The sequence below is a fragment of the Pristiophorus japonicus genome, chromosome 4, assembly GCF_044704955.1.
Source record: "Pristiophorus japonicus isolate sPriJap1 chromosome 4, sPriJap1.hap1, whole genome shotgun sequence".
Taxonomy (NCBI): Eukaryota; Metazoa; Chordata; class Chondrichthyes; family Pristiophoridae; genus Pristiophorus; species Pristiophorus japonicus.
The window spans coordinates 209,076,280-209,100,461 of NC_091980.1; the positions used below are offsets into that span (position 1 = coordinate 209,076,280).

The 24,182-nt window shown below is 46.5% G+C and overlaps 1 protein-coding gene and 1 long non-coding RNA gene across 2 annotated transcripts in view; one reads left to right on the forward strand and one right to left on the reverse strand.

Moving 5' to 3' along the window:
* Positions 1–13,621, reverse strand: part of LOC139262292 (uncharacterized) — a 99,999-nt gene extending 86,378 nt beyond the window's left edge. The window contains exon 1 of the long non-coding RNA XR_011592939.1: positions 13,502–13,621. This is a non-coding gene — a long non-coding RNA (uncharacterized lncRNA). The remainder of the gene's footprint in view (positions 1–13,501) is intronic.
* Positions 13,622–13,707: 86 nt separating this feature from the next.
* The window catches only part of g2e3 (G2/M-phase specific E3 ubiquitin protein ligase), a 137,274-nt gene continuing 126,799 nt past the window's right edge, over positions 13,708–24,182 (forward strand). The window contains exon 1 of the mRNA XM_070879020.1: positions 13,708–13,808. Within this exon, the coding sequence (XP_070735121.1) occupies positions 13,789–13,808 (20 nt within the window). The 5' untranslated portion in view covers positions 13,708–13,788. The remainder of the gene's footprint in view (positions 13,809–24,182) is intronic.

Sequence of the window (24,182 nt, forward strand, 5' to 3'; positions counted from 1 at the left end):
TGACAGGATTGGTCCAAGTCAGCATGGATTTATGAAAGGCAAATCATGCTTGACGAATCTTCTGGAATTTTTTGAGGATGTAACTAGCAGAGTAGACAAGGGGAGAACCAGTGGATGTGTTGTATTTGGATTTTCAAAAGGCTTTTGACAACGTCCCACACAAGATATTGGTGTGCAAAATCAAAGCTCATGGTATTGGAGGTAATGTACTGACGTGGATAGAGAACTGGTTGGCAGACAGGAAGCAGAGAGTCGGGATAAACGGGTCCTTTTCAGAATGGCAGGCAGTGACTAGTGGAGTGCGACAGAGCTCAGTGCTGGGACCCCAGCTCTTTACAATATACATTAATGATTTAGATGAAGGAATTGAGTGTAATATCTCCAAGTTTACAGATGACACTAAACTGGGTGGCAGTGTGAGCCGTGAGGAGGACACTAAGAGGCTGCATGTTGACTTGGACAGGTTGGGTGAATGGGCAAATGCATGGCAGATGCAGTATAATGTGGATAAATGTGAGGTCATGTATCTCACATTACTCTATATAACTGTATCTTACCATGCTATACATGACTGTAACTGGATATGACCTGTAACAATAAGCATACCTTACCACCAGGGGTGCACTTGCAGGAGACACTCCATACCTGTCCCACTGAGGTATATAAAGGGAGGTCTCAGGCAAGTGCAGCACTGGAGAGCTGGAATTAAAGGTGCAGGTCCTGAGTGACCTTGACTTCAGCATGTGTCTCGTGTAAGTCAGTACATTAGAGTCAGGACTTAACAGTGGCGACGAGTTACGGGATCACAGAATCCACAGAATGGCTACCAACAGCTCAGATGAGAAATACAATGCTGGAGACAATTGGGAGGACTTTATAGAAAGGCTCCAGCAAAGCTTTGTGACCAAAGATTGGCTGGGCGACGATAAGGCAGACAAGAGAAGAGCCCATCTCTTGACCAGCTGTGGCTCGAATTCATACGCTTTAATGAAAGACCTGCTGGCACCCGAGAAACCAGCAAGCAAGTCGTTTGAGGAGTTGAGCACACTGGTGAGAGACCACCTGAAGCCAGCGAGCAGCCTACACATGGCCAGACACAGGTTCTACAACTACAGACACTGTGTGGGCCAAGCATACCCGACTTCGTGGCGGAACTTCGGAGGCTGGCTAGTTCATGTGAGTTCCCCGATGACTTAAGGAGAGAAGTACTGAGAGACCTTTTTTATTGAAGGAATGGGCCACATAGGCATATTCCAAAAGCTTATAGAGACTTAGAACTTGACTCTAGAGGCAGCAGCACTGGTCGCACAGACGTTCTTGACAGGCGAAGAAGAAACGAGGCTGATCTATACTTCGGGTACGACAACCAACGAGGCATCGGAACAAGGGGTTCACATTGTGAGACAAACCGCTACCCCCATACACAGACAAAGGCAGGAGAGCAGGCCTTCAACAGCAGACAGTGGCGCCAGAAGCCATCAAAATCAAGGGCCACATGAATGGCCGATCACACCCTATCAACCCACAATGCGAGCAATCAACAACAGATTGAGAGAAGCTCAAGGGAGATCACCTAGATGCAGCTCATCCTTCAGAAACAATGGAAACGGTCTGTGTTGGAGATGTGGGGGAAGGCACTCAACCAGGGTGTGTCGATTTCAGCATACTGTTTGCAGAAACTGCAACTACACAGGGCATCTGGCTCGCATGTGCAGAAAAATAGCAGCTCGGCTGGTATACGAATCGGAAGGGTCGGAAAGCGGACCAGAAGACGGTGGGGACAGTACCCAGGACACGGGACGCCGAGGTACAGCGGGTTAACACGATCAATGTCCACTGTTCTTACACCAAGTTGCCTCCAATTATGATGAGGGTTCTACTCAACGGGATACCCGTCAACATGGAACTGGACACGGGGGCTAGTCAATCCCTCATGAGCGTTCCACAATTTGAACAGCTATGGCCGCACAAAAGCAACAGACCAAAACTCACAAAGATCAACACCAAACTAAGGACCCATACTAAAGAAATTGTCCCAGTCCTTGGCAGCGCCATGCTCTCAGTCACACACAAAGGGATGGTGAACCGACTTTCCCTGTTGATTGTCCCCGGGGATCTCCCAGCCCTGTTGGGGAGAAGCTGGCTAGCAGAACTTAATTGGAAATGGGATGATGTTCACGCCATGTCGTCAGAGGAACGGACCTCCTGCTCAACAGTTCTAAGCCGTTTTGAACATCTCTTTCAGCCAGGTGTGGGCACCTTCAAAGGAGCTAAAGTTAGAATCTACATCACATAGAATGCCAGACCGGTCCATCACAAGGCTAGAGCTGTGCCTTATGTGATGAGGGAAAAGATTGAAAATGAACTGGACCGGCTTCTACGGGAAGGCATAATTTCTCCCGTGGAATTCAGTGACTGGGCAAGCCCCATCGTCCCCGTCATGAAGCCTGATGGATCCGTGCGAATCTGTGGGGATTACAAGTCTACCATAAACAGAGTCTCCCTACAGGACCAATACCCGCTGCCCAGAGCGGAGGACCTATTTGCCACGTTGGCTGGAGGAAAACTTTTCTCGAAACTTGACCTCACATCTGTGTATATGACGCAAGAACTGACCGGAGAGTCTAAGCTACTCACCACCATCAACACATATCGAGGCCTTTTTGTGTACAATCGATGCGCATTTGGCATCAGGTCGGCAGCTGTTATATTCCAACGCAACATGGAGAGTCTGCTCAAGTCCATCCCGGGGACGGTTGTGTTTCAAGATGACATACTCATCACGGGCAGGGACACCGGCTCTCATCTCCGCAATCTTGAGGAAGTACTAAGTCGATTGTGTCATGTATCTCACACTACTGTACATAACTGTATCTTACCATACTATACATGACTGTAACTAGAGATGACCTGTAATCACAAGCTTACCTTACCACCAGGGGTGCACTTGCAGGAGACACTGGATACCTGTCCCAGACAGGTATATAAGGACAGGTCTCAGGCAAGTGTGGCATTCAAGAGCTGTGTAATAAAGGTGCAGGTCCTGAGTGACCTTGACTTCAATATGTGCCTCGTGTGAATCTGTACTGCAGGGACAGGACTTTACAGTGGCGACGAGTTACGGGATTACAGAATCCACAGAATGACGACCAATGGCTCAGATGAAAAATACAATGCTGGAGATAATTGGGAGAACTTTATAGAAAGGCTCCAGCAAAGCTTTGTAACCAAACACTGGTTAGGCGACGATAAGGCAGACAAGAGAAGAGCCCATCTCTTGACCAGCTGTGGCTCGAAAACATACGCCTTAATGAAGAACCTGCTGGCACCCGAGAAACCAGCAAGCAAGTTGTTTGAAGAGTTGAGCACACTGGTAAGAGATCACCTGAAGCCAGCGAGCAGCCTACACATGGCCAGACACAGGTTCTACAACTACAGACGCTGTGTGGGCCAGAGCATAACCGACTTCGTGGCGGAACTTCGGAGGTTGGCTAGTTTATGTGAGTTCTCTGAACATATGAGTTATATGAACTAAGGAGAGAAGTAATGAGAGACTTTTTTATTGAAGGAATAGGCCACACAGGCATATTCCGAAAGCTCATAGAGACCAAGAATCTGACCCTAGAGGCAGCAACACTGGTTGCACAGACATTCCTGGCAGAAGAGACGAGGTTGATCTACACTGCGGGTACGACAACTAACGAAACATCAGAACAAGGGGTTTACAGCATGAAACAAGCCGCTACCCCCACACACAGACAAAGGCAGGAGAGCAGACCCTCAACAGCAGGCAGTGGCGCCAGAAGCCATCAAGGGCCACATGAACGGCCGTTCACACCTCATCAACCCACAATGCGAGCAATCAACTACAAACTGAGAGAAGCTCAGGAGAGATCAGCCAGACGCAGCTCATCCTTTGGAAACAATGGAAACGGTCTGTGCTGGAGATGTGGGGGAAGGTACTCATCAAGGGGGTGTCGATTTCAGCATGCTGTTTGCAGAAACTGCGACTATAGAGGGCATCTGGCCCGCATGTGCAGAAAAACGGCAGCTCGGCTGGTATACGAATCGGAAGGATCAGAAAGCGGACCAGAAGACGGTGGGGACAGTACCCAGGACACCGATGTACAGCGGGTCAACACGATCAATGGCCACTGCTCCTACAACAAGACGCCTCCAATAATGATGAGTGTCCTACTCAACGGGATACCCGTCAATATGGAGCTGGATACGGGAGCGAGTCAATCTCTCATGAGCGCTCAACAATTTGAATAGCTATGGCCGCACAAAAGAGACAGACCAAAACTCACAAGCAGCGCCATGCTCTCAGTCACACACAAAGGGACAGTGAACCGACTTCTCCTGTGCATTATCCCCGGAGATCTTCCAGCACTGCTGGGGAAAAGCTGGCTGACAAAACTAAACTGGAAATGGGATGATGTTCACGCCATGTCGTCAGAGGAACAGACCTCCTGCTCAACAGTTCTAAAGCGATTTGAACATCTTTCAGCCAGGTGTGGGCACCTTCAAAGGGGCTAAAGTCAAAATCTACATCACACAGGATGCTAGACCGGTCCATCACAAGGCTAGAGCTGTGCCCTATGTGATGAGGGAAAAGATTGAACATGAACTGGACAGGCTTCTGCGGGAAGGCATTATCTCACCCGTGGAATTTAGCGACTGGGCAAGTCCCATCGTCCCAGTCATGAAGCCTGATGGATCCGTACAAATCTGTGGGGATTACAAATCTACCATAAACAGAGTCTCCCTACAGGACCAATACCCACTGCCAGAGCGGAGGACTTATTTGCCACATTGGCTGGAGGAAAACTTTTCTCAAAACTCGATCTCACATCTGCGTATATGACGCAAGAATTGACCGACGAGTCTAAGCTACTCACTACCATCAACACACATCGAGGCCTTTTCATGTACAATAGATGCCCATTCGGCATCAGGTCGGCAGCTGCTATATTCCAGCGCAACATGGAGAGTCTGCTCAAGTCCATCCCGGGGACGGTTGTATTTCAAGACGACATACTTATCACGGGCAGGGACATCGACTCCCATCTCCGCAATTTGGAGGAAGTACTAAAGCGGTTGGATCGGGTAGGCCTAAGAGTTAAGAAATCCAAGTGCCTGTTTCTCGCGCCCAAGGTTGAATTTTTGGGCAGAAGGATTGCCGCTGATGGAATCCGCCCAACAGAGTCCAAAACCGAAGCAATTCGCCTAGCACCCAGGTCCCGGAATGTCTCAGAACTGCGCGCCTTTCTCGGGCTACTCAATTACTTTGGGAACTTTATGCAGAACTTAAGCACGCTGCTGGAGTCTCTCCACGTGCTACTCAGAAAGGGGTGTGATTGGTTTTAGGGGGACACCCAGGAATGCGCCTTCAATAAGGCACTCAACCTTCTGTGTTCCAACAGTGTTCTGGGTTTTTTTGACCCAGGTAAAAAGCTAGTTCTTACATGTGATGCGTCAGCGTACGGGGTCGGGTGCGTTTTACAACATGTCAATAGTGCAGGCAAATTACAACCCATAGCTTATGCCTTCAGGTCACTTTCGCGGGTGGATCGCGGGTACGGAATGGTGGAGAAGCAGGCGCTCGCGTGCGTGTACGGTGTCAAAAAGATGCACCAATATGTTTTCGGGGCCAAGTTCGCGTTAGAAACCGACCACAAGTCCCTCACGTCCCTACTATCCAAGAGCAAGGCAATAAACGCCAACACCTCGGCGCGCATTCAACGATGGGCACTCATGCTGACGTCTTACGATTACACCATAAGGCACAGACCAGGCACAGACAACTGTGCCGACACACTTAGCAGGCTACCCCTGGTGACCACGGAAGGGTCTGATGAACAGGACTGTGAGATAGTCATGGCAATCAATGCCTTTGAGTACACAGGTTCGCCCATGACGGCTCGCCAAATCAGAGCCTGGACGGCCAGAGACCCCACGTTATCCCGAGTAAAAAGATGTGTCCTAACTGGTGACTGGGCAGAGGCTCTCGATGCCTGCCCCGAGGAGATCAAACCTTTCCATAGGCGCATGCATGAGCTGTCACTACAAGCAGACTGCCTGATGTGGGGCAACCGAGTAGTTATGCCTCTGCGAGGCAGAGAGGCATCTGTCCGGGAGCTCCACCACGAACACCCGGGATCGTTCTCATGAAGGCCATAGCCAGATCCCAGTGGCCTGGCATTGACGTGGACTTGGAGCTCTGCGTCCGACGGTGCACCATTTGTGCCCAACTCAGTAATGCCTCCAGGGAGGCCCCCCTGAGCCCCTGGCCCATCAAACCGTGGTCGCGGGTGCACGTAGACTATGCGGGCCCATTCATGGGCAAAATGTTCCTCGTAGTTGTAGATGCATTTTCTAAGTGGATCAAATGCACCATTTTAAACTCGAGCACCACCTCCGCCACTGTGTAGAGCCTTGGAACCATGTTCGCAATGCACGGCATTCCTGACATATTGGTCAGTGATAATGGTCCGTGCTTCACCAGTGCAGAATTCCAAGATTTTATAAGTGACCACGCCATAAATCACGTTAAGACGGCACCGTTCAAGTACGTCATTGGCTGAAAAGCGCTTTGAGACATCCGTCTCCAACGGCCAGGCGGAGCGAGCTGTGCAGTTCATTAAACAAGGCTTGCTCAAAATCCAAGGTCCCACGCTGCAGGGCCGCCTGTTGCGACTGCTGCTGGCATACAGATCTCGTCCGCATTCAGTGACTGGAGTTCCCCCCGCGCAACTATTAATGAAACGGACCTTAAAGACAAGGGTCTCATTAATCCTCCCAGACATGCATGAAATCGTTGAGGCAAAGCGCCACAAGCTAACTAAGTACCATGACCGAAATTCGAGGGGGAGGTGGAATGAGATAGGGGTCAAAGTGTTTGTGCTAAACTATGGCAGGGGTCCCAAATGGCTTGCAGGGACAGTAACAGGCAAGGAAGGAAACAGGTTACTGGTGGTACAAATGGACAATGGCCAAACCTGCCGGAGGCATGTAGACCAAGTCAAAAGTAGATTTACCAACAACACTGCTGAACCAGAGGCAGACTACATTGTGAAAGTCACACCACACCTGGTGGACAGACAGAGGGAACAACCTGAGGAAAGGGCAATCCCAACAGACAGCCCAGGCGAGACACCAACAATCATACTGAACGAAACAGACAGCCCAGGCGAGATACCAGCAATCACACCGAAACAACAACAGGCACCAAGGCAAACAACTGAACCACAACTAAGCTGCTCCACGCGAGAGCATAGACCACCTGAGAGACTGAACCTATAAAGACAATAAGACCTTGGGGGAGGGTGATGTCATGTATCTCACACTACTGTACATAACTGTATCTTACCATGCTATACATGACTGGAACTAGAGATGACCTGTAACCACAAGCTTACCTTACCACCAGGGGTGCACTTGCAGGAGACACTGGATACTTGTCCCAGACAGGTATATAAGGCGAGGTCTCAGGCAAGTGTGGCATTCGAGAGCTATGTAATAAAGGTGCAGGTCCTGAGTGACCTTGACTTCAGTAAGTGCCTCGTGTGAATACTGCAGGGACAGGACTTTACAGATTGGATCGGGTAGGCCTAAGACTTAAGAAATCCAAGTGTCTGTTTCTCGCGCCTGAGGTTGAATTTTTGGGCAGAAGTATTGCCGCTGATGGAATCCAAAACCGAAGCGATTCACCTGGCACCCAGGCCCCGGAATGTCTCGGAACTGCACGCCTTTCTCGGGCTACTCAATTACTTTCGGAACTTTATGCAGAACTTGAGCATGCTGCTGGAGCCTCTCCATGTGCTACTCAGAAAGGGGTGCAATTGCTTTTGGGGGGATGCCCAAGAACGCGGATTCAATAAGGCTAGCAACCTTCTATGTTCCAAGAGTGTTTTAGCCTTGTTTGACCCAGGTAAAAAGTTAGTCCTTACGTGTGACGCGTCAGCGTACGGGGTCGGGCGCGTTTTACAGCACGCCAATGTTGCGGGTAAATTGCAGCCTGTTGCTTATGCCTCCAGGTCACTTTCGCGGGCGGAGATTGTGAATGGTATGGTTGAGAAGGAGGCACTCGCGTGTGTGTATGGTGTCAAAAAGATGCACCAATACCTTTTCGGGGCCAAGTTTGCATTCGAAATCGACCACAAACCCCTCGCGTCCCTACTTTCCGAATGCAAGGCAATCAACGCCAACGCCTCGGCGCGCATTCAGTGGTGGGCACTCATGCTAGCGGCTTACGGCTACACGATAAGGCACAGACCAGGCACAGACAACTGTGCCGACACGCTTAGCAGGCTACTCCTGGCGACGACAGAACGGTCCGACGAACAGGACTGTGAGTTGGTTATGGCAATCAATGCCTTTGAATCCACAGGTTCGCCCATGACGGCTCGCCAAATCAGAGCCTGGACGACCAGCGACCCCACGTTATCTCTAGTTAAAAGATGCGTTTTAACCGGTGACTGAGCAGAGGCTCGCGATACCTGCCCCGAGGAGGTCAAACCCTTCCATAGACGCATGCATGAACTCTCACTACAGGCAGAGTGCCTGATGTGGGGCAGCCAAGTGGTTATGCCCTTACGAGGCAGGGAGGCATTTGTCCGGGAGCTCCATCGCGAACACCCGGGGATCGTCCTCATGAAGGCCATAGCCAGATCTTATGTCTGGAGGCCTGGCATTGACACGGACTTGGAGCTCTGCGTCCGTCGGTGCACCATTTGTGCCCAACTCAGTAATGCCCCCAGGGAGGCCCCCCTGAGCCCCTAGCCCTGGCCCACCAAACCATGGTCGCGGGTGCATGTAGACTATGCGGGCCCATTCATGGGCAAAATGTTCCTCGTAGTCATTGATGCATTTTCAAAATGGATCGAGTGCACCATTTTAAACTCGAGCACCACTTCGACCATTGTGGAGAGCCTTAGAACCATGTTTGCAACGCACGGCATTCTTGACATATTGGTCAGTGATAATGGTCCGTGCTTCACCAGCGCAGAATTTCGCGATTTTATAGTTCACCATGGTATAAATCACGTTAAGGCGGCACCTTTCAAGACGGCCTCCAATGGCCAGGCGGAGCGAGCAGTGCAGATCATTAAACAAGGCATGCTCAGAATCCAAGGTCCCACGCTGCAGAGCCGCCTGTCGCGACTGCTGCTGGCATACAGATCTCGTCCGCATTCGTTGACTGGCGTTCCCAACTATTGATGAAACAAACCTTAAAGACCATGCTCTCGTTAATCCTCCCAAACATGCATGAAATTGTTGAGGCTAAGCGTCAAAAGCTAACTGAGTACCATGATCAAAATTCAAGGGGGAGGTGGAATGAGATAGAACATAAGTACATAAGAACATAAGAATTAGGAACAGGAGTAGGCCATCTAGCCCCTCGAGCCTGCTCCGCCATTCAACAAGATCATGGCTGATCTGGCCGTGGACTCAGCTCCACTTACCCGCCCACTCCCCGTAACCCTTAATTCCCTTATTGGTTAAAAATCTATCTATCTGTGACTTGAATACATTCAATGAGCTAGCCTCAACTGCTTCCTTGGGCAGAGAATTCCATAGATTCACAACCCTCTGGGAGAAGAAATTCCTTCTCAACTCGGTTTTAAATTGGCTCCCCTGTATTTTGAGGCTGTGCCCCCTAGTTCTAGTCTCCCCTACCAATGGAAACAACTTCTCTGCCTCTATCTTGTCTATCCCTTTCATTATTTTAAATGTTTCTTCTATAAGATCACCCCTCATCCTTCTGAACTCCAACGAGTAAAGACCCAGTCTACTCAATCTAGCATCATAAGGTAACCCCCTCATCTCCGGAATCAGCCTTAGTGAATCGTCTCTGTACCCGCTCCAAAGCTAGTATATCCTTCCTTAAGTAAGGTGACCAAAACTGCACGCAGTACTCCAGGTGCGGCCTCACCAATACCCTATACAGTTGCAGCAGGACTTCCCTGCTTTTGTACTCCATCCCTCTCGCAATGAAGGCCAACATTCCACTCGCCTTCCTGATTACCTGCTGCACCTGCAAACTAACTTTTTGGGATTCATACACAAGGACCCCCAGGTCCCTCTGCACCTCAGCATGTTGTAATTTCTCCCCATTCAAATAATATTCCCTTTTACTGTTTTTTTTCCCAAGGTGGATGACCTCACACTTTCCGACATTGTATTCCATCTGCCAAACCTTAGCCCATTCGCTTAACCTATCCAAATCTCTTTGCAGCCTCTCTGTGTCCTCTACACAACCCGCTTTCCCACTAATCTTTGTGTCATCTGCAAATTTTGTTACACTAGACTCTGTCCCCTCTTCCAGGTCATCTATGTATATTGTAAACAGTTGTGGTCCCAGCACCGATCCCTGTGGCACACCACTAACCACCGATTTCCAACAAAGTGTTTGCGCTAAACTATGGCCGGTGTCCCAAATGGCTTGCAGGGACAGTAACAGACAAAGAGGGAAACAGGCTACTGGTTGTACAAATGGACAATGGCCAAACCTGCCGGAGGCATGTAGACCAAGTAAAAAGTAGATTCACTGATAACACTGAAGAACCAGAGGCAGACTATAATGTGGAACTCACACCACACCTGGTGGACAGACATGTGGAACAACCTGAGGAAAGGGCAGTCTCAACAGACAGCCCAGGCGAGATACCAGCAATCACACCGAATGAAAAACAGGCACCAAGGCAAACAACTGAACCACAACTAAGACGCTCCACACGAGAGCGCAGACCACCTGAGAGACTGAATCTATAAAGGCAATAAGACCTTGGGGGAGGGTGATGTCATGTATCTCACATTACTGTATTTAACTGTATCTTACCATGCTATACATGACTGTAACTAGATATGACCTGTAACAATAAGCATACCTTACCACCAGGGGTGCACTTGCAGGAGACACTCCATACCTGTCCCACTGAGGTATATAAAGGGAGGTCTCAGGCAAATGCAGCACTGGAGAGCTGGAATTAAAGGTGCAGGTCCGGAGTGACCTTGACTTCAACATGTGTCTCGTGGGAGAAATTTAGAACTCAGCAGAGGAGGACAAAGGGTTTGATTAGGGCAGGGAAAATGGAGTACGAGAAGAATCTTGCAGGGAACATTTAGACGGATTGCAAAAGTTTCTATAGATATGTAAAGAGAAAAAGGTTAGTAAAGACAAACGTAGGTCCCCTGCAGTCAGAATCAGGGGAAGTCATAATGGGGAACAAAGAAATGGCAGACCAATTGAACAAGTACTTTGGTTTGGTATTCACTAAGGAGGACACAAACAACCTTCCGGATATAAAAGGGGTCAGAGGGTCTAGTAAGGAGGAGGAACTGAGAGAAATCCTTATTAGTCGGGAAATTGTGTTGGGGAAATTGATGGGATTGAAGGCCGATAAATCCCCAGGATCTGATGGACTGCATCCCAGAGTACTTAAGGAGATGGCCTTGGAAATAGTGGATGCATTGACAGTCATTTTCCAACATTCCATTGACTCTGGATCAGTTCCTATGGAGTGGAGGGTAGCCAATGTAACCCCACTTTTTAAAAAAGGAAGGAGAGAGATAACAGGGAATTATAGACCGGTCAGCCTGACATCGGTAGTGGGTAAAATGATGTAATCAATTATTAAGGATGTCATAGCAGCGCATTTGGAAAGAGATGACATGATAGGTCCAAGTCAGCATGGATTTGTGAAAGGGAAATCATGCTTGACAAATCTTCTGGAATTTTTTGAGGATGTTTCCAGTAGAGTGGACAGGGGAGAACCAGTTGATGTGGTATATTTGGACATTCAGAAGGCTTCAGACAAGGTCCCACACAAGAGATTAATGTGCAAAGTTAAAACACATGGGATTGGGGGTAGTGTGCTGACATGGATTGAGAACTGGTTGTCAGACAGGAAGCAAAGAGTAGGAGTAAATGGGGACTTTTCAGAATGGCAGGCAGTGACTAGTGGGGTACCGCAAGGTTCTGTGCTAGGGCCCCAGCTGTTTACACTGTACATTAATAATTTAGACGAGGGGATTAATTTGCGGATGACACTAAGTTGGGTGGCAGTGTGAGCTGCGAGGAGGATGCTATGAGGCTGCAGAGTGACTTGGATAGGTTAGGTGAGTGCGCAAATGCATGGCAGATGAAGTATAATGTGGATAAATGTGAGGTTATCCACTTTGCTGGTAAAAACAGAGAGACAGACTATCTGAATGGTGTTAGATTAGGAAAAGGGTAGGTGCAATGAGACCTGGGTGTCATGGTACATTAGTCATTGAAGGTTGGCATGCAGGTACAGCAGGTGGTTAAGAAAGCAAATGGCATGTTGGCCTTCATAACAAGGGGATTTGAGTACAGGGGCAGGGAGGTGTTGCTACAGTTGTACAGGGCCTTGGTGAGGCCACACCTGGAGTATTGTGTACAGTTTTGGTCTCCTAACCTGAGGAAGGACATTCTTGCTATTGAGGGAGTGCAGCGAAGGTTCACCAGACTGATTCCCGGGATGGCGGGACTGACATATCAAAGACTGGATCAACTGGGCTTGTATTCACTGGAGTTCAGAAGAATGAGAGAGGACCTCATAGAAACGTTTAGAATTCTGATGGGTTTAGACAGGTTAGATGCAGGAAGAATGTTCCCAATGTTGGAGAAGTCCAGAATCAGGGGTCACAGTCTAAGGATAAGGGGTAAGCCATTTAGGACTGAGATGAGGAGAAACTTCTTCACCCAGAGAGTGGTGAACCTGTGGAATTCTCTACCACAGAAAGTTGAAGAGGCCAATTCACTAAATATATTCAAAAAGGAGTTAGATGAAGTCCTTACTACTAGGGGGATCAAGGGGTATGGCGAGAAAGCAGGAATGGGGTACTGAAGTTGCATGTTCAGCCATGAACTCATTGAATGGCGGTGCAGGCTAGAAGGACCGAATGGCCTACTCCTGCACCTATTTTCTATGTTTTCTATGTTTCTATGTAAGTCAGTACATTAGAGTCAGACTTAACAATTACCATCTCATTTTGGTCATCATCCCTTTTATCTCTTAATCTCTTCTGGCTTCCACCCGATCACAGAGATTCCCTTTTGTTCTTTCTTCTCCTCCTCCTTTCAGTGCCCCTGCACTTTCTTAAGAATCTGTTACATCTCGAACTTTTCCAGTTCTAACAAAGGGCCATCGACCTGAAACTGTTTCTCTCCAGATGCTGCTTGACCTGCTGAGATTTCTGTTTTTATTTCAGATTCCAGCATCCGGAGTATTTTGCTTTTGTATTTCGTGTACTTGTGTTATTTGTCCTCCAATAAGTGGAGGAATGTTACATAGAGTCACAGCTTAAGATACAACATCACGTTGCTACTTGTTTTCTCACAACATAGGCTTAGAATCATCTCGTTTTGGAGTTTTTGTCTAGATTGCCATGTATGTTACGATCTTACACAAAAATGGATCAGTCTCATTACAAGCGGCTGATTTTCACATAACAGTATGGCTGATGATATCACCTTGTTTATTGTCTCATGGATTGACTGATATCTTCCAGTGTTTTCATTTAAACACAAAGCCAGCTGTGGGTTGACAGACGCACGCGCTCTGCTCTGCTCTCTGGGCGGCTGGCTGGCGGGGTGACGTGCTCCGGAGGTCAGTCTGGCTGCGGATTCACTTCCAGGGTCAGGGAGGGTGCGCGCCGGAAGCTGCCAGTTTGAATCTGAGCGCCATTAACCAGTAACAAAGAGAGGGCAAAAAAACGGCAGCGGCGGCGGAGGCGGAGAGGGGCAGGGCAGGGCAGGCAATGAGGAAGCTGGGGCGACGGTGAGTGCAGTGGCGGTGGTGGTGATCGCGATCGCGGGCTGGACTCGGGCAGCGCAGCCGAGCGAACAGAGAAAGGAGCCGTTTATTGTCCCTTTAAACCGGCGAGAGGCCCGGTGCCCGGCTCCTCCTCTCCCGGGGCCCGGCCACCCTTACCCCCTCGCTCCCTGGGCCCGGCCACCTTTACCCCCTCGCCCCCGGAGCCCGGCCACCTTTACCCCCTCGCTCCCGGAGCCCGGCCACCTTTACCCCCTCGCTCCCGGAGCCCGGCCACCTTTACCCCCGGAGCCCGGCCACCTTTACCCCCGGAGCCCGGCCACCTTTACCCCCGGAGCCCGGCCACCTTTGCCCCCGGGGCCCGGCTCTCTCTCTATCCCGGGGCAGTGTGGATACCTTATTTCGATGACTAGATGTTTATGTGGGGAAAACAAGCTAGGAGCAATTTATTTTAGTTTTGAATATTTCTATTACAGCTAAGCATTGTTGATGTCGCAGGGCCATGGTGGTTCAAGGTCCTAAATCACTCAACAAAACCCATTCTAACACCTCCATATGGTGAATGTCTTGTCAGTGGATAACAAACGGTAATCCAATCTTCAGGTTCACTACGTGAATAAACCATTTGAGTTTTGTTGTATTCTGACATTATCTGACCTCACTCTGTTGGATGTGTCTGTGATTCAGTGTGTAATTTCTAATATTTATATTGCATCTTTCTCCATCTCAGCTCCTGCCCCACTATTGGTGGCTGTTCTTTCAGCCATCTTGTCTCTGCTTTCGGAAGCCTTCCCAAAACTATTCTCCTTGATTGTGCTACAGGTATTTCTTCCCCTCCCATCTTTTCACTCCTGTTCAGTGTCCAGCTTTCTGTAAAATCTTGAGACATTGTTCTCTGTACAGAGCTCTGTATATAAAGTACATTGCCTGTATTGCTTGATAACTAGATTTTTCAATTTTTTGCCAAAATGAGATCAATCAACTTTAATGTTCCCCTTACTTAAATTGCTATTCTTGGCAACTTTGGTTCAGGCTCAGCATCAACAATTGCTTCATTACACCTCTTCTGCCAAACTGTCTGGATCTTTTTCTGTCTTGAAAACCCTTGAACCTTTCAATAACTTTGATTTCAATGGAAAAAGACCTTTTTAGCACCGTTTAACTTTTACATTCCTTACTTTTGGGCTCTTCTGACCACTGTCAACCGAATACCATGCAAGAAATCACATTCTCTAAACCTGGTTCTGTTTTGTTTTGCTCTATATATCAATCAACTGGATGGCTTTGATAATTTTTGCTGCATTTTGTCAGTCTTGCTGTTACTTTGACTCTCCTGATCATTTTACCTGTGTCATTGAAGTAACTGCTATTTTAGCTGGTATGGAAGGTTAGCTGGTATGGTATGAACAGATAGAGAAAAAACAACTCTGCAAATCCTGGAAACCTCCAACACAATGCACAGAATGTCCATCTGCATCTGAAACACATCCATTTTCCAAGCCTGGATCGTCAGAGCATTCAGAGCTATTTGTGTTTCTTGTCTTAACTTCTATTATTCCGTTATTAGAAAAGAGTCTTCCTCCACCTCCAGAGGGTGCACCTTCTAGTCTCTTGCCAAAGCTGTGTCTTGCAACATCTGACAATGCTTCTTTCCACCTGAAATGCTAGTAGTCTAAAAGAGAAAGTTGGCTCATTTTCTCTAACTCTAATCTTTATGCTCTTGGTAAAAATCCTCCCTCCAATCTATAGTACTATTAAGATGGAAATCAAATTTTACCCTGCAAGGTTTGTTGGTCTCTTTCATAGAATCATAGAAATTTACAGCAAGGAAGGAAGCCATTTCAGCCTATCGTGTCCGCGCCGGCCAACAAAGAGCTATCCAGCCATTCCCATTTTCCAGCTCTTGGTCCGTAGCCTTATTGGTTACGGCACTTCAAGTGCACATCCAAGTACTTTTAAAATGTTATGAGGGTATCTGCCTCTGCCGTCCTTTCAGGCAGTGAGTTCCAGACTCCCACCACCCTCTGGGTGGAAAAAATGTCCCCATAAAACCCCTCTAAACCTCCTACCAATTACTTTAAATCAATGGTCCCTGGTTGTTGATCCCCTCTGCTAAAGGAAATAGGTCCTTCCTATCCACTCTTATCGAGATGCCTCATAATTTTATACAACTCAATAAGGTCTCTCCTCTGCCTCCTCTGTTCCAAAGAAAACAAACCTAGCCTATCCAATCTTTCCTCAGAGCTAAAATTCTCCAGTCCAGGCAACATCCTTGTAAGCCTCCTCTGTGCCCTCTCTAGTGCAATCACATCTTTCCTGTAATATGGTGACCATAACTGCATGCAGTACTCTAGCTGTGGCCTAATTTATACAGGTCAAGCATAACCCCCCTGTACTTGTATTCTGTACCTCGGCTAATAAAGACAGGTATTCCATATGCCTTCTTCACCACCTTATCTATCTTGCCTGGTACCTTCAGGGATTTGTGGACATGCACTCCAAGGTCCCTTTGTTCCTCTACACTTCTCAGTGTCCTACCATTTAATGTGTATTCCCATACCTTTTTAGCCCTCCCCAAATGCATTACCTCACACTTTTCTGGATTGAATTCTATTTGCCACTGTTCTGCCCATCTCACCAGGTCATTGATATTTTCCTGCAGTCTATAGCTTTCTTCTTCATCAACCACACAGCCTATTTTTATATCACCTGCAAACTTCTTAATCGTACCCCCTACATTCAAGTCTAAATCGTTGATATATACCACAAAAAGCAAGGGACCTAGTACTGAGTCCTGCGGAACCCCACTGGAAAGTACAAAAACATCCATCAACCATTATCCTTTGCTTCCTGCCTTTCAGCCAATTTTGGATCCAATTTGCCACTTTGCCTTGGATCCCATGGGCTTTTACTTTCGTGACCTGTCTGCCATGTGAGACCTTATCAAAAGCCTTGGTAAAATCTATATACACTACATCGACTCTCTATGTTACCACCTCAAAAAAATCAGTCAAGTTAATCAGACACAATCTTCCCTTAACAGATCCATGTTGACTGTCCCAGATTAATCCTTGCCTTTCTAAATGTAGATTTATCCTGTCCTTCAGAATTGTTTCCAGTAATTTTCCCACCGCCGAGGTTAGGCTGACTAGCCTGTAATTACTCAGCCTTTCCCTTTCTCCCTTTTTTAAACAAAGGTACAACGTTAGCAGTCCTCCAGCACCACACCTGTAGCCACAGAGGATTGGAAAATAATGGTCAGAGCCTATGCTATTTCCTCTTGCTTCTCAACAGCTTGGGATACATTTCATCTGGGCCTGGGGATTTAGCCACTTTCAAAGCTGCTAAACCCCTTAATACTTCCTCTCTCACTTTGTTCTCTGCCTTCCACATAAGAACATAAGAAATAGGAGTAGGCCCTACAGCTGCTCGAGCCTGCTCCGCCATTCAATAAGATCATGGCTGATCATTGACCTCAACTCCACTTTCCTACCCAATCTCCATATCCCCTGATTTCCCTTGATTCCAAATATCTACCTATCTCAGCCTTGAATATATTTAGAGACTCAGCATCCACAGCCCTCTGGGGCAGAGAATTCCAAAATTTGCTCGTGTTCATCTTATCCCTAAAAAGTGTGTGCTTTTAAATTACTACCATATTGACATTAATTTGTTCACTATAGAATTATACATTGCCTTAAAATTTCTAGTCTAATCTGTGATCATCAGTTCTGCTGCTGATCTTACTGCCTACATTATGCACCTCTAGTACTTTTCTCTAACATCTTGCATCATCACATCTTGGGCATCTTCAAGCTTTTGCCATGGACTGGCTTTGATTACTTCTAAATAAGTTATCATGAAATTGTCTGTCATCAAAGTTTCCTCTTAAATCACTGTCTGTGGCTCATCCTCTTGCTCTCTTTCTCTCTCCCCCTTACCCCTCCCCCCCCATTAACTTGAGTTCCCCAGGGTCATTTTTCCCCAATGTGGTTCTTCTCACTTATGATTCAACTTTATATGTTTTTAATAAACTGATTCCATTGTACATTTCTTCAGGTTGCACTCCAGTTAAAACTGTATTTAAAAAGAAACAACTAAGAAAAGTTAACAGGGCTAAAAGGAAAGTCACCAAGTTTAGATGGTTATACATCACAGAGTAGTGAAGAAGTTGAGGAGGAAATCGTCAAAGCCTTAACTAATTTCCAAAAATCTTTGGAACAGAAACTGTACCCTGTACTCTTTGATACCGTCCAATGCATTTCCTCGATTGTCCAGCTTAGTGGGACTTCCCATGCTTGATTCCACTCTTAACCTATCTACTCACAGCCAGAGAATTTCGAGCATTCGCTTCTCTTCTCGCCCTTGTGTGTCTAAGATCCATCCATGTCCCCCCTCTCCTATTCTTTGTCTACATGCTGCCCCTTGGTGATATGATCCATCGATTTATGGGGTCAGTTTACACATGTATGCTGATTATACCATATCCTCACTTCCTTTGACCACAGTCCTGGGCTGAACCAGACTATTTGCAACTTCAGACTCTCCATCACAAAGACCGACTACTTCAAGCTCAATAACATTAATCCCACCCCTCGCCTTCTGCCTCTATCTCAGCTCATCTACTTCTGAGACTCTCATTCATTTCTTTGCCACCTCCAGACTTGATTTCTTTCGTGCTCTTCTGGCCGTCCTCCCATCCTCGACGATCCGTAAACTTTAGTTCATCCAAAACACTGCTGCCGTATCCATACCTGCTCATCAATCACCCCTTGCCTTGCTGACTGACATAAGCTCCCTCCCCCCCCCCACCAACAAATTTCACATTCTCATTCTTGTTTTTAAATCCCTCCATATCTTTGTAAGCTCCTTCAGCAAAGCCCACCACCCCCATCCCCCCCTCAATTTCTTACTTCAGACTGACCTGCATTCTCCTTGCCGCCCTCCCCCTCCTCCAACCTCACCATTGGCAACCATGCCTTCAGCTGCCTAGGTTCCCACACCCTGGAATTCCCTTCAGCAGCTCCTCTGCTTCTCCACTTCTACTTATTTAGGTTGCTCCTTAAAACCTACCTCTGTAACCAGCTTTTTGGTCACCCCTTCTAATCTCTTCTTTGACTCACCCACCTATTTATTTTCCTGTGCCTCTGTGAAGCACCTTGGGATGATTTTCTTTGCTAAAAGTGCTGTATAAGTAAAAGTTATAGTTGTTTGAATACCTTACCACACATTACTATTGAGGTAGAAGATTTTGCAAAGGGATATCAGGAAAAAGCTGGGAAATGAGTAGTGTTAATGGCTTCAATTGAAGCAAGCACAGGCACTGTGTGCTGAATGGCTTCCTTTGAGCTGTAATTTCTATGCTTCTGTGACCTGCGGTGTACACAACCTCTGTCCCAGTCATTTTACTGCAAACTGATTTAGGAAAGTCTAGTTTCTTGTATTTAGCAAGTCTAACTGACTACTATCACATTCTTACCTGTGGCTCCATATATAGTCCATCTTCAGCTGTTAACCGTTTTTGTCGTTCCCCTATCTCTAACAGAGGAGATCTGGGAGATCGCTTTGAAGTCAAAAATGCCTCCAAGAAATCCTGTTTCCTCTTTCATACCAAACAATTTTTCCCTCCAAATATTCATAACTTTTGATAAATCCCAAGGCTGGGTGATTGCTCCTTCATCTAACATCTCACTCCTGATAAGATACCAAAAATATGCAATCCCTTTTTGACCTTGAGCTTCATCCTTGGTGGTTCTTGCACATTGGACCTTCAACTTGTTTTTTTATTGCATTGTAACTGTGTTCTGTAATATTGCAATAACTTCTTGAACTTCAATTAATGTCATAGCATCAATATTTAGAACAAACATAGTGCCTGTATTCATGTTATTGAGGCTTTGTTGTATCTTGTCAGTTAACTCCAGAATAAATTACAGCCGTATTATTCAGTCCCAACATTCTAATTCAATAGAGGGTTTTAGATGCGTTCATAATTTGTAAGATTTTCTGTCTTAATTTATCAAAATAAACTTTACTAGGATAATTTACAATTTTCTACTTGCTGTCATAATGCACTCGTTGATTTCCTATAAGCGTTGCACGTGGGGAGTCAAAACCAAGTGTAGTGTTCAGACGAGGCTTGTTCGAGTACAGGAATAATTGGTCCAGAGTGCAGATATAATTCATTTTCCATTTTAAAGTCGTACACTCTCTGTCCTTATTTTCATGTAATACTTTTATTTTATAATTGAATTATAATGTTTTATAATTATAAATAAGCAAAACCTATGGCAGTTTGGGAAATAGAAAAATAGAGTTGGTTGGTTTCTCTACAGTACAGGCTAAACAGATGCCCTACAGTGCCACCAATGGCAGGAGGCCTTAATTGCATCTTGGAAGTTTGTATTGGCAGCTTCCATTATAAAAATTGAAACAGGAATTTATGTGGGAAGTTGACACAAGTGTGAGAAAAACTCGATATCAGAACTAAAGTCATAAAACAGGAAGTGTTGGAAAATGCAATTGCCTGAATTGAGACTATTTAATTGAGAACTTGGATTTATATAGTGCCTTTTTTACATCTCTGGATGTTCCATCTACATCTACAATTAACTATTTGAAGTACAGGCACACATACTGTGTGGCTGCAACATCATGTGGTGCATTTACTCGCTAGACCATTGGGAGTATTCATTGTTTTTGTTCTTCAGATTCATCTTGGAGTATAACCTCACCAAAAGTTTTGGTGGTTCCATAATGGTAGCATCCCGATGTAAACTTATCTTTCCAGAGTTCACATCCCTTTATGAATATTTTATTTCATAGAAACATAGAAAATAAAGTGCAGGAGTAGGCCATTCGGCCCTTCGAGCCTGCGCCACCATTCAATAAGATCATGGCTGATCATTCACCTCAGTACCCCTTTCCTGCTTTCTCTCCATACCCCTTGATCCCTTTAGCCGTAAGGGCCATATCTAACTCCCTCTTGAATATATCCAATGAACTGGCATCAACAACTCTCTGCGGTAGAGAATTCCACAGGTTAACAACTGAGTGAAGAAGTTTCTCCTCATCTCAGTCCTAAACGGCTTACCCCTTATCCTTAGACTGTGTCCCCTGATTCTGGACATCCCCAACATCGGAAACGTTCTTCCTGCATCTAACCTGTCCAGTCCCGTCAGAATTTTATATGTTTCTATGAGATCCCCTCTCATCCTTCTAAACTCCAGTGAATACAGACCCAGTCAATCCGGTCTCTCCTCATATGTCAGTCCTGCCATCCAGGCACCTCCATATATGTGAGGACTCGCCCTCCCAGGAGCATGATGGCTAGTCTGCACCTGGCCCTTCCAGGATGCCAATGGGTCGAAGCCTCCTAGCTCTGGGGCGACGGGGATCCTCCTCCTCAGGTGATACTGCTGGCTTGACCTCCAGCGGCTGTCCCCTCATGATGGGCAGGTTGTGCAGCATGCAGCAGACCACGGCGATTATGGAGACCCGTTGAGTACTGGAAGGTGCCACCAGAGCAGTCCAGTCACTGGAATCTCTGCTTAAGGATGCCTATGCACTGCTCGATGTGCCACCAGGTGCATCAGTGAGCATCATTGTATGCATGCTCTGGCGCTGTCCTGGGGTTCCGCAAAGAAGTGAGCAGCCAAGTGGACAGGGGCTATCCCTTGTCCCCAAGCAGCCAACCATAATTCTGATTTGGGCCGGTGAAGATGGCAGGCACACTGGTCTAGCGCCGAATGAACGAATCATGGCTGTTGCCTCCCTTGCCGGCTGCTTGTCTGCACGGTGCTGACGCCGACGCCTTCTCCTGCGTGCCATCCTGCTTCTGACCTGGTGTACTAGGTGTCTCCCTCCCAACACTCCTCCCATCCTCAGGGTGAACCTGCCAAACAGGTCTCTGCAGCCCACAGGACTCCACTGAAGAGTCAGACCTGAAAGTTGTACAAGAGTACAGGGGTATGTGCAAACCTCTGAGCAGCACTCAGCAGGTTTAATGGAGCCAAAACAATTAATAAAACTATATGAAAAGCTAAATACTGCGGATGCTGGAAAATGAAATAAAAACACTAATAATTAATAAAACTATTTACCTACCAAAGGACCCCAGCGGTGTCTCGTTCATGCACCGCATCGAAAACCTTGCGGGGGCACTGCCGGGAAAAGTCCTACCTTTTCCTCGGTGAATTTCGCTGTCCTGGTGGGAAAAACACCCGACCGTGGCGGCTGATCGCTTTTTTGTGATTTACCGCCCAAACTCGGGGATGGTGAATTTTGGGCTCCTGATGTCAGACACGTAATCTGATAGCATGGAGGCAGTGGATGAGTTGAGGGAGGTGTTGAAGTAGAGCTAGGTGTCATCAGCGAACACGTGGTGCTGACCCCACATCTATGGATGATGTCACCATGAGAAAGCATGTGGTTGAGAAAGAGGAGGGGGCCAAGGAGAGATTTTTTGGCGAGGTGACGAGGCAGGGGTGGGAAAAGAAGCCATTGGTAGAGATGCTCTGGCCATGATCAGATGGTTAAAAGTGGAAACAAGCAAAGACAGTCCCATTGAGCTGAACAACGGAGGAGATGCATTGGAGGAGGATGGTTGCAGAAAATCGAGAAAAAACGCACCAGGATTGTCACACAAATAATGGCAGTCACCAATTTCTTAGCAGTGCCATAAATAACTTGGTTTCTGTACAGCTATCCCATAACTGACAGTTTTTTGTTTCTTTTGGGGAGCCATTCTGTTGTGAAATACCCATTTCCACTAAGGATTTGTGTTAATGTACACATTTCTTGAAGTGATGGCCCTTGAGGTGCAGTAAAGTTGGCCCAGTGAAACGATGGTAAACTTTTCTGCAGTGGAATTCATTTGGCTAGTTTTTTCTTGATTTTTCTCAGTTCCCTTTCCCAAACCCAATTGGATTGGAAATCTAACAGTAAATAAACCTTTGACCTCTTGTGTTAGCATAGCTTATATATGCTAACAGTACAATTGGGCTCCATGTTCCTGAGGGGAGAAGGGAAAATAAATCAGCCAGGATTCCCACTTCTGACCGTTGTCTAGTGACCTTTACTGAAAAGTACACCTATGGAAGACTATTTGACCTTCTGTGATGTCTCCTAAGGTCAAATAGTTTGCCAGCACCTGCTGTCTGGGTTCACAAAGAGTGGGACTGTGATGCTTCTAGCGCAGCTCAAGATAATCCTTCAAACTAATTCCTGAACTGATCCTGGCCTGATGACCAGCCGGAATCTTGCCAGAGCTCTGCTAATGCTGCACAGTTTTAGCAGATTTGAAACTCCAGCAGTATCCATGCTCACACTCTATTTAGGGATGATCTCTTAATCCTTACCTCTGCAAATCTGCACCCAAGTTCCATGGCCTTGGGTAAATGTGGTGTCCAAATGGCAAACGAATGCGCACCATATATTGGGCAAATGAAAACACTTGACTAACCATATTAAAAAAAAAAAAATTCAATTAAAATAAGCAGAAACAGGCTTTTAGATCTCCTTAGCTCTTCAAATATAGGTTTTGGTATATGGACTGAGAATCTGTAGAATAAATACTGTTATCAAGGGTCTTAAGTGAAGTTTGTAGCAGGGATTGTGGCTGCATTGATTGTAATTTACCAAAATTCCCTGGATACTGGGGAGGTCCCAGCAGATTGGAAAACTGCAAATGTAGCACCCCTATTTAAAAAAGGAGGCAGACAAAAAACAGGAAACTATAGACCAGTTAGCCTAACATCTGTGGTTGGGAAAATGTTGGAATCCATTATTAAAGAAGCAGTAACAGGACATTTTGAAAAGCAAAATTTGGTTAGGCAAAGTCAGCATGGATTTATGAAGGATAAGTCATGTTTGACAAATTTGCTGGAATTCTTTGAGGATGTAATGAACAGGATGGATAAAGGGGAACCAATGGATGTGATGTATTTGGACTTCCAGAAGGCATTTGATAAGGTGCCACACAAAAGGTTACTGCACAAGATCAAAGTTCACGGGGTTGGGGGTAATATATTAGCATGGATAGAAGATTGGCTGACAAACAGAAAACAGAGGCGGGATAAATGGTTCATTCTCTAGTTGGCAATCAATAACGATTAGGGTGCAGTGCTGGGTCCCCAAATATTTACAGTCTATATTAACGATTTGGAAGAGGGGACTGAGTGTAACGTAGCCAAGTTTGCTGACGATACAGAGATGGAAGGAAGGGTAATGTGTGAGGAGGACATAGGCTGCAGGAGGACATAGACAGGCTAAGTGAGTGGGCAAGAATCTGACAGATGGAGTATAATATTGGAAAATGTGAGGTCATGCACTTTGGCAGAAAAAATCAAAGAGCAAGTTATTATTTAAATGGAAAGATTG